Here is a 14,659-nt window from a genome sequence, read left to right on the forward strand (position 1 = left end):
GACTGAGCAAAAAGGAAAAAGGACTCATGGACATGGATAACAGTGTGGTGATTGCATGAGGAAGGGACATATCAGGTGACAAACTGGTACTGGAAAAATATAATAAAAAGTAAATTAAAAAGAAAAAATAATAATAAGGATTACCCTGGGTGGGTAGCTCAGTTGGTTAAAGCATCATCCTGATAAGCCAGGCTGCCGGTTTGATCTCCAGTCAGGGCATAGACAAAAATCAACCAATGAGTATATAAATAAGTGGAACAACAAATCAATGCTCTCTCTCTTTCTCTCTCCCTTTCTCTCTCAAACTAATTGAAGAAAACATAATTATCAAAGTAAATCTGCAAGGGAGCTGTAAACATAAATAAGTTATTTTATAAATGGTAATTAGTAAAACAAAATTTATTTTTTTTTAACTTGGCCTTCGGGAGATAATAAAGACATGAATTAGATATAAGAGATTGATGTAAATAGATTATAGACTTGGGAAATCAAATTCATGTTGAATAATGCAAGAAGAAAGAACAAAAAGATGAATCAAAACATTAATTATTAAAATATGAATTAAAATGGTTTTACTTAGATACAATGTTTTGATTCAATATTTTTTATTCAAAAATGAGAAAATTTGTGTTATCAAGAATCATTGCATTAAGAAATACTATGGATCCATGCTTGAAGGAAACAACAAAATAAAGAGCTTAAGAAAGAAAAAATATTGGTATAAAAACACCAATGGTAAATGATATCACCAGCTAACCATAGAGTTATTTAAACATTTACTATCAAAATAAACACTGAAAATAAATATAAATGATAAAAAGTTTAATTTGAACCTAAATTTAATGTTGTATTTAACAGAAAAAGTTATATTTCTTTATTACATTCAGAATAAAGTAAGTTGATTAGATAATAAAATTTTAAAAATACTGAACCTTAAAAAAGAAAAATAAATGGTTAGGTAAAACTTTCATTTGTATTAGGGCAAAGAAAGAACCATAAAAATAATTGTATGTTAGATAATACTATTTCAACTTTTGGAAAGATTTAATATAAAACTACAAAATGACAGCTACAAAAATCATAATCAAAGATCTTTATCAAACAAAGTTATTTGAAGATAAGTCCTGAAGATCTTTATATATAACATAATATGAAATAGCTTTGTTTAACAAATAAAGGATTCTTACAAATAAATAAATTAAAAAATACAAATTAGAAATAAAAGGAAAGAATATTTAAAAAAATAAAAATAAAAATAGAAAAAATGTTGAGTAATTGATTCACCAAGGAAAAATGCAAATAGCTAACATATATAAAAAAGATTATTTTCACTAATAATGCAGTTTTAAATGCCAATGGCATACTCATTACACATTCAAGACTTTGGGCAAAAAATACTGAAATTCGGAGTTGGCAAGAATGGGCATTCTTATGTTATGAGAGGGAGCATGGATTGGCACAAACTTAAAGTAGAACTTTATACATATTTTAAATTTATTTTTTAGCTTTTACTATAGAGAGTAAACTGAATATCCATTTTGAGGAGATAATATTCAAATGTTTATTGTTTCACTGATGAATCTTGTCAAACCTTTATAGAAGAATTAACACTAATCCCTCACAAAATCTTCCCAAACTTACAAGAGGAGGGAACGCTTCCAAACTCACCCTGTGGGGACAACGTTGCTCTGATGCCCAGATCAGACAAAGATATCATCACGAGGGGACTACAGACCTATATCTCTTATGAACATAGATGCAAACATTCTCAGTAAAAAGGGTTATACCATGATCAACTAGCACGTATGCCAGAAATGCAAAGTTGTTTAACGTAAAAAAGAAAATCACCATATTGATAGAATAAATAATTAAAACTACACGATCATTTTAATAGTTGCAGAAACAACATTTAACAATATTCAATATCTTCTCATGATAAACACACTCAAACTGGGACTAGAAGGGAACTTCCTCAACCTGATAAGGCCATCTACAAAAAATTCACAGCTAGCATCATACTTACTAATGGAAGACTGAATGTTATCCCCTAAGGATGTCTGCCCTTGCCACATCCATTCAACACTGTCCTGGAGGTTTTAGGCAAATAATTGGATGAGAAAAAATGAGTGAGTGAATGAATGAATGAAGGGCATTAATATGAGAAAAGGAAAATATGTTCACAGATAATATGATCTTGTACGTAGAATTTCTAAAGAATCTACTACAAATATTAAAATTAATAGATGAGGTTATATATTGACATCACATTAGTACATAAACATCAGTTCTTTTCTATACCCTAATATTGAATAATGTGAAAATTAAACTGAGAATATTTCATTTATATTAGCATCAAAAAGAATAGAAGGCTTAGAATAGATATAGCAATAGAAGTGTAAGCCATATATTAGTTTTATGTTGCTATGGTAACAAATTACTACAAATTTAGTAGGATTAAAAATAAATGACACACATTTATTTTTTTCTAGTTCTGGAGACCACAACTCTGAAATAAGTGTCACTGGGCTGAGGGCAGGATGTCAAAAGTACTGGTCCCACTGGTGTCTCTAAGGGAGAATCTCTTTTGCACATCACCGGGCTCTTGCTCTAATCCCTTTGTCTTCTTCCACATTTAAAGGAGCTTTGTGATTACATTGGGCCCACTTTGATAGTCCAGGATAACCTTATTTTAAGGTCAGCTGATGAGAATCTTAAGCATTTGCAATTCTAATATACCTTATTATATTGTATAACACAACATATTTACGGGTTCTGTATATTATCCTGCTAATTTCAAGTTTTCTACGTTTTGTTATTGTTAAAAACCTGACATTAAAAAAAATATTATGTAGAAACTCTGGAAATCAGATTTCCTTCTTTCCAGGATATCTTGTTGCTGCTGTTAGTTTTTGAATTTTGTTTTTTTAGTGTCTTTCTTGAAGTAATTCAGTAAAGTCTGTATCCTTTGTTGTGTGTGGCCACAGAAGTCAGCTTTTTAGCTCAGGGGTCAACTAAAAATTGAACACGTACGGATTAAATGCCTTGAACAAATAAGTCATCCAGTCTTTGGCCAGTGGCTCTGTGTGCATAACGGGACACATTTTCAACACTCTGGGAGTTTACAACTCTGCCTCAGCTTTTACTTCTTACTTGCAGAATTCCTCCAGGTCATCGAAGAGGTAAGAGAATAGACTCTTCTCAATTTTTTATTGGATATTCTCACAGTTCTCTAAATGCATTAGTTCTTCATAGGCATATGGCAGAGTGTTTTAAAGCCCCCTATGGACATTTAATTCTCTAGTTTCTCTGTTTAAGAATTTGTTCAACCACTTGTTTACTCAACTGTCAGTTGCTACCTCAGGAAGTTGCAATTTTTTTATTGAATTTATTGGGGTGGCATTGGCTCACAAAAATCATATTTCAAGTGTACAACTCAATGAAACATCATCTGCACATTGCATGGTGCGCCCATCACCCCATGCAGTCTCTTTCCTTCCCCCCTTTTCACCCATTTGCCTACCTCTACCTACCCCCCACTTCCTTTTCCCTCTGGCTATCACCACACTGGTGTCTGTGTCGATGTGTTATATGTATGTATGTATGTATCTATCTGTGTGTGTGTGTGTGTGTATTTTTTCTTTTTTGCTTTATCCCTTCACCTTCTTTCAGTCAGCCACCCTCTCGCCTCACCTCTGACAGCTGTCAATCTGTTTCACACATCCATGCCTCTATTTTGTTCATCAGTTTATTTTGTTCATTAGATTCCACATGTAAGTGAGATCATATGGAATTTGTCTTTAGGCAGTTGCGATTTCAAGCACTTGCTCTTACATGATTGCTTGCTATAAATGTTTTAGCAAATAGTCCATTTAAACCAAATAAGCCCTGACTCAGGTCAAATAAAAACAAGCCCTGCAAATGTAAATTTCCAGGGGGCTTCCAGAAAGTTCAAACGGTCACATTTCTCTGAGAGCGGGCCTTGGCAGGGATCTCCAAACCTGTGCCGACGCTCTGCTCGCTGATACCCACGTGCACCGTGACTGTGAGGCCATGGGTTTCCAAGGTTTCTGCCGAGTTGAGAAGAGGGGGTTGGCAATGAAACAAGCCAAAACATGAAAAACTTCACTTCTTACACAGATTCTGCAATTTGTCTTGAATAAATGCTCTCTGGATTGATGCAGGCTGTTGGTTAAGATCTAAGTTCTGAAAAGATTTTGGCAATTTTTGCTTTTATGGAGGAGATTTTGAAGGTCTTTATTCTGCAACTCTGGAACTAGTTCTCTTTATGATAAGTTTTCATTGAAATTTCGTTTCATTATAATATTATTTAGAGAAAATTTTATATTTTAGGGTTTTATGACAAGTGAAAGGCTTCCATTAGGTTTGGGTTCCTTTCATACAGTGATCTCAGTAGCAACACGTGGCATGCCTGAGCAAGCATGTATATGTATATATGTGAGGATATCTCTATGATCACATGATACCTACCAGGAGTATTAGAGGAGGTGGCCAAATTCCTGGTCTAGCACCTTCAATCCTGTTCATTTCAATTAAAGAAATATTTATGGATTCCCTACAGTGATTCAATTGATCTGCTGTGTCACAAGAACACAAAGATGAGTAAGACACAGATGCTGCCCTTAATGCACTTTTGTATTCCTCAGCTTTTTTGTTTTGTTTTGTTTTGTTTGTTTGTTTGTTTGTTTGTTTGCTAGAAAGAAGGGGCTAAGCCTTGATCTGGAGATAATATTGGTTTCAGAGCAAAATGCATCTAGGCTAGAATCTGCCAAAAAAAAAAAGTACCAACAATGGTATTCTTAGCAAATGGTTACTGTGAGCCCATGACTGCCAATCTTTTACATAGATTTTTCTCATGCAGCTGTCATGGCAACCTTATGAAGTATGTTATCCCCATTTTAAAATGACCAACTGAGGCTCTCAGAGGTTATGTAAAATGACAGAGCTGTTGCTTCGTCATTTCCACAGTTGAAAAGAATTCCGACTTCAGAAGGTGCTTCTAATATACAATGAGATCCTGCCACTTGCCTGAGGAGGGCCCTTGGGCAGTCACTCCAAGTTTCCACTAAACTGTGAGATTATGCAAAATACATCCTTAACTCTCCTCTCTGTGGTGATCATGTATCACTTTTAGAGTCAGACAAGAAATGCATTCGAAGAAGTATGTTGTTACTTTTCAATACTTAGTCTCTTCATGTCCTTCATGTAAAAGTAATGAACTATGCTAAGAACAGAAGCACAACACACACCTCTTCAGAAAATATGAAGTAGGATATTTTTATTTAACAGGCATGTCTAAAAACTATCTTGGTAAAGCTCTGGCCAGGGAGCTCAGTTGGTTAGAGCATTGTCCCAATATGCCAAAGTTGTGGGTTTGATTCCCAGTCAGGGCATCTACAAGAATCAACCAACAAATGCATGAATAAGCGGAACGAAAAACTGGTATTTCTCTCTCTCTCTCTCTCTCTCTCTCTCTCTCTCTCTCTCTCTCTCTTTCTCTCAAATGAATAAATCTTCAAAAACCATCTTGGTAAAAATCTAATAAGGTTTCTGATTATGAAAGCATCTACCTCTGAAACTCAGGAAGACACAGAACATCACAATCTTAGGGAAATGGTACATCAATCTCTTCATCATGCTCTGAAATTTGAACTCTTGACTTTGTTTCTAGCAAATAAAAAGATCATCCATGCTTCAGTTCTTTTATGACATTCTTGACATACTTGTCAAAGAGCTTTCATATTGTGGTTTTAGGCACAATATAAATACATCAACAGGTAGCTTGTACAGAAAAGAGAAAATATGAGGGAGTTTGGAGAGGGTCATTTATTCACAATTCACAAATCACCTTATCAAGGGAGAAGCTATGTTTAACAGGACACTATCAGTTCTTTTTCTGCCTCAGGCAGTGAACTCAGGAAAACCTGCAGCACTGTGAAATTGCTTAAACCACTAATCCCAACTGCTTTTATTTTGTAGAGATATCTGGGAAGATGCATGCTGTTTCACATAATCAGCTATGGTCATACACAAGAAAATGCAGCCCCAAGCATCAGAAAAATGGACATTGTGTTTACATTCAAAACCACGCTATTGTCATTTACTTGGCATAGGTAAAGATCAAATAATATATTATTAAGTCAGTATAGTATGTATTTTATTGATCTATTAATATTGACCTGTAGACTGATATGCAACTCTATTTCAGTAGCTCAGAGCTCATCTAAATGGACCAACAATATAATCAAACATACCTGTGGTCACAGAGGTTAAACACTACATGCTTTACATTATTCAAAAAAACAAACCAAATGAAAAAAAAATCTATTTTAAAAAGGTATCTTTGGGGTTTTGGCCAAAAATGTTTTTCTTCTAAAACAAAATCTAAATCACACACACACACACACACACACACACACACACACACACACACACACACATGAAATGTATAGAATTCTTTCTTTTGTATTCTGTAAAAACAGAATACAAAAAGTTAATTGGTATAGTTTTTAAATAGATGTTTTAAGGGCTAAAAACCAGTAGATAGAAAATATTTTCACAGTAATTATATTTCTTTTTTGGTTTATAACTGTTTCCATGTTTAACTTGCTCAGAGCTTGAGGCATGGTGTTCCCAATTAACGTTTCATGAGTAGTGTTCTTTTAATGGAGCTTGGCATAACCCTCATGTCACAAAAGCCTCTTTTCCTTCTTAGCTCCTTGTATTTGAAGTTACCTGTTTTATAGCAATTTTTGAGCTATGAGTTCTCTAAGTTCTCAAAATTCTTATAAATGAATAAAAAATAATAATGGGTGACATTTATTGACTCTACATGTGCCAGGCAATGAGAGTATTTTTGTTTTTCATATATTATATCCTTCATAATCAACCTACAAAGTAGGTATGACTATATTATATCAGTTTCACAGGTGATAAAACTGATGGGACTAGCAAACTTAGAGCTAGGAAGGGTTCTATCAGGGGAACCTGAAACTCAGACTCCGAGTGCTAGATGTTTAGATCTTGCTTGCACTGGAGCACGCTCCCGTGAACTTCTCCCTTGCACGAGAGCATGCTCATTTTAGCCTTGTACTTTTGCTCTTTTAACAGTGCAAAGACAGTGCCAGTGCACATCCTCTGCATTACTCCACTCAGTCGTCATTCGGTGACTATGAATAACTTTCAGTAGCTAATTCATCCGTCTACCAAGTAAACGCACAGAGTGCTTTACCTTACCGATGTGTGATTGCCCTCTGTGGGCAACTATGTAATAACAGCCAGTTCTACAGTGATTGGGTTACCCATGTCACTCCTAAGAAGAGTCCTGATACACAAATCCTACTAAGGAACCTACAAACTTAGATATAAACAAAACCAATTATACTGTAAATAATACATGGTGATAATCAGTCATGCGTGTAATGTTATTCTGGAACAATATAGCCTTTGTAATAAGGGTTTTTAAATGCCTTTAGTATGTATAGTCTTTATATTTGCATAATTTTTATCGTTAAAAGTTTTCCACGTGTATTTTTTTAGTATAAATATGTTTAAAATATAAGTGTTGAAAATATTTTAATAAAAATAATCATTATCATTAAGGCAATTAAAAAATATGGCTGACATTTACTGAGAATACCCACCAGTCAGAGCAGTAGCGAGGCTCAAACAGGGATGCGAGAGGTGGCAAATGGGCCCTCCTGCTATTTTGATCTTAGGTATTGTAAGTAGCTTTGCCTGTTTGCTTTTGTGTTCCCCACTGTGCCCTATTACCTTAAACCCTGTATTTCTCTTCTAACCCATTTTAATCCATGACACCCAGATTGTACATTGGCCTCCCAGGTCTTCTTGGTTCCCAGCTCTACAAAATCCATTCTTCTTGTAAGCTTCAAAACATGGGGCTTAACCACCCTTCCTTAAAGTAACTTTTACTATCTATCTATTAATATAATCTATAATAAGATATCCTCAAAATTAGATCACTTATTGGTTTTCAAATACAAATTTTACTTGATCATTGCAAATTGCCTTCAAGCATAAAAGTAAATAACATTTTCTATATTGTTTTAAAAGGTTCTGAATCTATGATTGTGATATGAGCCTACAGCTGTGGAGTGGGGTACCATATTTGTTTAGTGTAGAATTATGTTTGTAAAACCAGTACTATAATTTCCTTTTTCCCTCAAAATTCAATAAGGCTAAAAATTAACTGCTTTATATTTTTAATAAAATTTTAAAACTCAGTCATAAAACTGCTCAAGATGGGAATACAAGGTACAAGTTCCAAAATTCAATTATTTGCAAAAATAATAATCTATTCTGGGTTTCTGTTTCATCTTAATTCAATATTGGTAATATTTATTTTAATAGACATCTATTGTTTTATGAAGAAGTCCAAACATACCATATTTTTCAGACTATAAGACACCCCTCAAATTTGGGAGGAAAATTAGGGTGCATCTTATAGTCCAAATGTAGCTTTACATTGGTGAAATATTATGTTATTTATGTTGTTAAATATGTTACCACATTTTTTGCTTCAAAATTTTTTTCCCTATTTTCCTCCCCAAAAACGTAGGTGTGTCTTATAGTCTGAAAAATAGGGATATCTATACATATATAAAGATGGACTCTAAGGAGGACTACCATTGCATTCATTAACTAAAGAAACAACTACATATAAAATTATCTCATCAGAATCAAATTTATTATTTGATTTTTAAAATTATACAATAGATAGAGCTCATAAATAGGAAAAAATGTATCTTCAAAAAAAAACTATTTTTTACTGACTTAATTATGTAAGTCAAAAAAATCAAATTATATAATTTTAAGTTTCAGAAAGCATGAATTTCAAGAATTTTAAAGATATAAGCATTGTATAAATATATACTATATGCATATATTATATAAATACTATATATGTTATATATACAAAATACATTGCATGTATGTGGTCTTCAATGTTGATTTGCATACATTAAACATAAAATGAGGTATGATTTTTAAACTTTTTCAGAACTGATTTCAGACTAGTGGTTGTCAGAGCAGAGGGTGTTAGGAGATTAGGTTAATAAAGTTAGGGAATTAAGAAATAAAAAGTGGTAGTATAAAATGGTCACAGGGATGTAAAGTACAGCATAGGGAATGTGTCAATAATACTGTAATAATTCTGTATGGTATCAGGTGGGCACTGGAAATATCAGGAGGATTACTTAGTAAACACCAGCTCTTTCTGGAAAAAGCCCAGCCATTGTTAACAAGAGTGGTTTGCTCAACATCAGCGTAACCTGGCAGCCAAGGAGATTGGACTGGAATGCGCATGTGTGAACAATGGTGACTTCACTGTACTAGTTAGTGGGGGCCCTAGATGATGTTGAGTGAGCATGTGTACTGTGTGGCCATCACATTCAAAATGACTGAGAGAGTAGAGCAATAAATCTATGTCAAATTTTGTGTTAAGCTTGAATATTCCTCTGCAGAATCAATTCAGATGATTGATTGAGTAGGCATTCGGGGATGAAGCAATGAGTGCAGCACAAATAAGAGTGTGGCACAAATGCTTCAAAGATGGTCGACAATCTGTTGAAAGTGATCCTTCGCAATGAGCAGAACACCTGAGAATGTTGAATGGGTATGGACTCCAATCAACAAAGATCAGAGATTGGCAGTGCAAGAACTAGAAGCTAAGCTGGGGATTCCCAAAACTACTGACTGTGTCCAAGATTTCCATGCTAGATTTTGGCATGAAACATGTCATGGCAAAATGTGTTCCACAATTTCTGCCACTAGAGCAGAAGGAACATCGTGCTGCAGTTGCTAATGACTTGACTTGACTCAAACCACTGCCAATGAACCAGATTTTCACAAGAAGGTCATAACCAGGGATAAATGGTGGGTCTGCAGCTATGATCTGGGAATGAAGGCCCAGTTGTCCCAATAGAAGCTGCCTAGTTCTCCATGCCCAAAGAAAGTACAGCAAACTCCTAGCAAGATCAAGACCATGTTAACTGTGTTTTTTGAATGGGAAGGTGTTGTCCATCATGAGTACACCCCTCCTGGACAAACATTTAATAAGGAGTACTACCTCAATGTTCTTATTGGTTGAGAGATACGATATGACAATATGGTCACAGCTATGGATAGCTGGTGATTGGCAGCTTTACCACAACCACATGCCCACTCATGCATCATGTCGAATACAGAGATTTTGGTGAAACATCAAATCACCCAGGGAACTCCACCCCCTAAAGCCCATGTTTGGTGCCCAGTGACTTTTAGCTTTTCCTCAAACTCAAATCACCTTTGTAAGGGAAGAGATTCCAGGCCATCGATGAGATTCAGTAAAATACAACAGGGCCACTGATGGCAAATGGGAGAACTGTGTGAGGTCCCACGGTGCCTACTTTGAAGGAGACAGAGGTGTCCTTGTCCTATGTACAATGTTCCCTGTATCTGGTATCTTTTTCAACAGATGTCTCTGTTTTTCATATTACATGGCTAGATACCTTCTGGGCAGGCCTCATATCTGATTGTCTAAACACTATGCTATACAACTGAAACCAAACAGAATAATAATGAATGTAAACTGTAATTTAAAAAAAAACATAATTTTAAGAAAATGATCCTTACCTAAAATTTTTTAAAAGTTTTTATTATTTTGATAATCATTCCTGTTCATTAGTTCTACAAAAGAATATTTGCTGTTGAATATTACTCACTTAAAAACACTTATTGTTAAATGTATTTTCTCTCATGTATGAGAAAAGAGCAAACAGTGTAACTACATTTTACTAAAATTCTGCCAAAGACAGTACTGAATGTAAATTTATATTATGAGTGAATAATGATATATTTCACCTCATTTTAATTTCAGTAATTGAGTGGGGAAACAGGAAGACCTGTTAAAAGAACCCTGTGCTGGTCAAGCACTAATGAGGAAATATCTGAGTCACTGGCTGTCATGGTAACTGTGCATTATGGAAATCTGATTAGCATGCCCAGCAGCTACATAAGTGATAGGCTATACTCCTAATTGTGTTGTCTCTGCTTGCAAGATGGGCTTTATGTTCCTAAAAGACAAGAGGTGGTGGGGTTCTGTTTCTCTATATACCCGATATGGAATGCACTATGTATTCAAAAATTAAATTCAAACATCTAGCACTAAAGGTAAATTACACTTTGAGAAAATTTTCAAAAAATGAGTTCACTCACAAATTTCTGACAAACTTAGCTTCTTCATATCCATCTAATTTCATCGGCATCATACCAAGAAAAAATGTTTTTAAAAAAAGAGTTTGGTGGAAACACAAACATAAATCAATGAGTCTTCCTCAGAATAAAATTTCCTAGTGGACTGGTTTAGAAATTGCCCCAGAACTGTGAGTCTCCAGGAGCAGTAAGACCAGAGAATGTTGGAAAGAGCCCGATGTAAGCGTGTTTACAAATGCTGAGTGTGATGATGGACAGAAGAACAGATGGAGATAAGGCATGGGATTGGGTAGGAGTTGACAACAAGCAACTGTGGGCAGAACTTTTCAGTGCATCTGTGTGTTTAGCAGTATTTTTCCTTTTGTGTCCTTGGCCTTTACCGTACAAAATTCCAGTGAATTCTGAAAATTACAGAACTCTATACTTTCAGTTCTCCTTTGTTCTCTTTAATATCTTGAGTGTCATTGAATCTGTAACAAAATTGATCACTGCCTTCTGATCCTTTTTTGTCAGATAACTTAATTCTAAATGAAAAACCTGCAAGATTAGCTGAGGCAAAGTAAACACTAGCATACATTACCGCCTGGAAATCCGGGTGTCTTGTCAGATCTTATGAGTACAAGAAGCATTAATAACACTTCTTCTGGGAAGCTTTTTACTCTTGTTAAATGCATCAGCACGTGGACTAAGTTTTACAGGTCCCAAATATGAAAAGCAATCAATCTAAAGTCAATATAACGAAAGCCAAAGGAGCATTTATCTACACTTTTCTAAATTCAGTAAGGGTGTGATGTTGCAGAGAAAAAAAAGTGTCATCAAAACCAGCAAAGCACAAAGTTTAACATATACGAGGTAAGTACTAGAACTCTATTGAATTGTGTATTTGAAATTTTGCTAAGAGGGTAGATGTTATGTTAAGTATTTTAGTGATGGTGATAATAATAACAAATAAAGTGGATGGCAGGAAACTATTGGAGATGATAGAAACATTTATAGCATAGACGGTGCTGATGTTTTCAAGGATGTATACCTATCTCCCAACTCATCCAGCTGCATATATTAAATATGTACAGTTTCTGTCTGTTATTCCTATTTCAGTTTTAAAAAGGCAGGAGAGTGAAGAAGCAAAATTTACAAGTGCATTCCTTAGAGAGAATAGGCTGGATCAGGGGTTCATGAGCACTGACCTGGGATGCAAGCAGCAGTTGGAAAGCCAGTCGGTGTGGCCAGCTCCTGTGACAAGCACTTTGCCTTTGGAGAGCCCCATTGCCTTCCAGAGGCGGTCCTCACTGCAGGAGACTAGGATGTCTTTGTGGGGGTGCATGATGACGCTGCACAAGGAGAGAGAAGAGAGAGTGATGGGGGAATAACAGACAATGCTTTCACACTGTGAACAAATGAAATGGCAGTGGCTATCACACTTTGGCAAGGCAGGGTCATTCATAGGGTGCTGGAGCTCAGAGGAACCAGATTTTTCGTCCTGGCTACCGCTCCAACCCTAATCGCTTTCTGATCATTGTCAGTCTAATTAACTTCACTGGACTGCAGGTTCCTTATGTGTCAAGTGAAATATTTGATTTAAGTAATTGCTTGTGTCTATTTCTAATTTGAAAACAATAATTTTGGCTTTTTTTAGGAGGAAAAAGCGATGCCAATGATAATTTGGTATTAAGATAGTTGGACCAGTAACCATGTTTATTATTAAGATTATCAAAATTCTTTTCAGATTATAGCATATCTTACATCAGGCATTATCAACTAAAAGATCATGAATCATAACTGCTATCACAGTCCTTTAACAAACACTATAAATGAAAGATTAACTCCATGGCCTACTATCTACACAAAGCAAAATAGCTCAAATTTGGTGCTAACACGCCACTTAAATTGGCTTCAGTCAATGCACAGTACACAAATTACGGTAATGAATTCAGGATGTACAAGGCAATTCCCACTCAACAAAGGCATAGAGGAAATGGAGAGAGAAGTATGCAAAATTAACGATTAACACATTAAGCAGTATTGTTTGAACCGGCTATGATCATTGGGGTTATTTAAATATTGGAGCTAACCCATTCCAAAATTGAGTCTAGAAGGTTCATGCCCGATATTTTATCTACGGCAATGCTTTAATCTTATTTATACAGAGTTTCAGCTATGCCTTACAATGTAATGGAACAAAGGTGCCCAATGTTAAGCACCTATCAAAACACCAGTCTAAATATGAGTGACAAATTGTTCGACTTCAACACAGCCATCTCAAAGCTAAGGCACAATGTTTTTACTTGTCCAAATAGTGAAGTGAAACAATGACTTAAAAATGAAAACTATATATTCATTTCTCTCAAAGGCCTTGTTCCTTACTTCCTCAATATAGACTTTAGTAAATTCAATTCCTAAAGAAATAATGGTCTCAGTCCATCCCTACACAGGTGGCTCCAGGGCTTACATGAGATTAAAACTTTTCTCACCATGGGTCCCTCCCATTAATACCATTTAACCTCAATGTCTAGAATGGAAACTTCCTTTCCTTGCATTAGACTTATACGATTTTGGAAATCTGCTGAGGTCAATCAGTGCTGCAAACATTCAACTCACAGGCATGTACCACTATGAGCAGGGCCTTCTTTCTAGTGAAACAATGTCTCATTTTTCTCCAGCACTTCCCTGCTCAAAATAAACACTGTGGAAGGGAAATTTTTCATTTTGTAATTCATCATAATGTTGGTTTGTGACTTTCAGAAGGCCAGTTCACGAAAGGAATTTATTACAGCTCAAACGGGGGTAGAGGTTACATTTATAGAACTTAATTAGAACAAAAATATGATGAGAGGTAAAAAAAATGTCAGGCTGAAATGAATTCTACATTCAAATACACATAAGAAGGCAGACCAAATCCTTGAAGCTACTGAATATGATGTATATGGGCTCACGGCTTTCCTGGCAGACACATGCACACTAGAGTAGATGATAAATTACCCTCTTCAAGTGAAGATAACTAAATCATTGACGTCTTTACGAACTTTGAAAGATAAGTTTCCCAAATGACTCTTGGGAGGGGAGCTATTTGCAGAAGTTAAGGAAAAATATAAACACAACCCCTTTGGTGGCTAATCAATTTTAGAAGTGTTTTTCCAGACTCTTATCTCCTCTATTCTGGAGCCTCCTCTACCCCAATGGCACCTCCTATGTCCACGCCACACACTGATCACACTCTCTTGCATCTTTGTCCACACCTCCTTTTTCTAATGTGGCTTCACTTTATACATTTCTCTCATAAATGTTTTTTTCCTAATCATTCTGCACAAATTTCAGCCACATGTTGATATTCTATTTTTTTAAAGAATGTGTTTTACTTCACCCATGAAATGTCCTTAAGTGAACAGAAATATTTCCAGCGTGTATCAGAAGGCGCTTAATGCTTCACAAT

At 35.3% G+C, this 14,659-nt stretch overlaps 1 protein-coding gene across 1 annotated transcript in view; it reads right to left on the bottom strand.

Moving 5' to 3' along the window:
• Positions 1-14,659, bottom strand: part of SPAG16 (sperm associated antigen 16) — a 734,031-nt gene that overhangs the window by 385,642 nt on the left and 333,730 nt on the right. The window contains exon 12 of the mRNA XM_045853989.1: positions 12,417-12,560. Coding sequence (XP_045709945.1) covers positions 12,417-12,560 — 144 coding nt within the window. The remainder of the gene's footprint in view (positions 1-12,416; positions 12,561-14,659) is intronic.

Source organism: Phyllostomus hastatus, unplaced genomic scaffold, assembly GCF_019186645.2.
Source record: "Phyllostomus hastatus isolate PE091 unplaced genomic scaffold, TTU_PhHast_1.1 phas_contig_137, whole genome shotgun sequence".
NCBI lineage: Eukaryota > Metazoa > Chordata > Mammalia > Chiroptera > Phyllostomidae > Phyllostomus > Phyllostomus hastatus.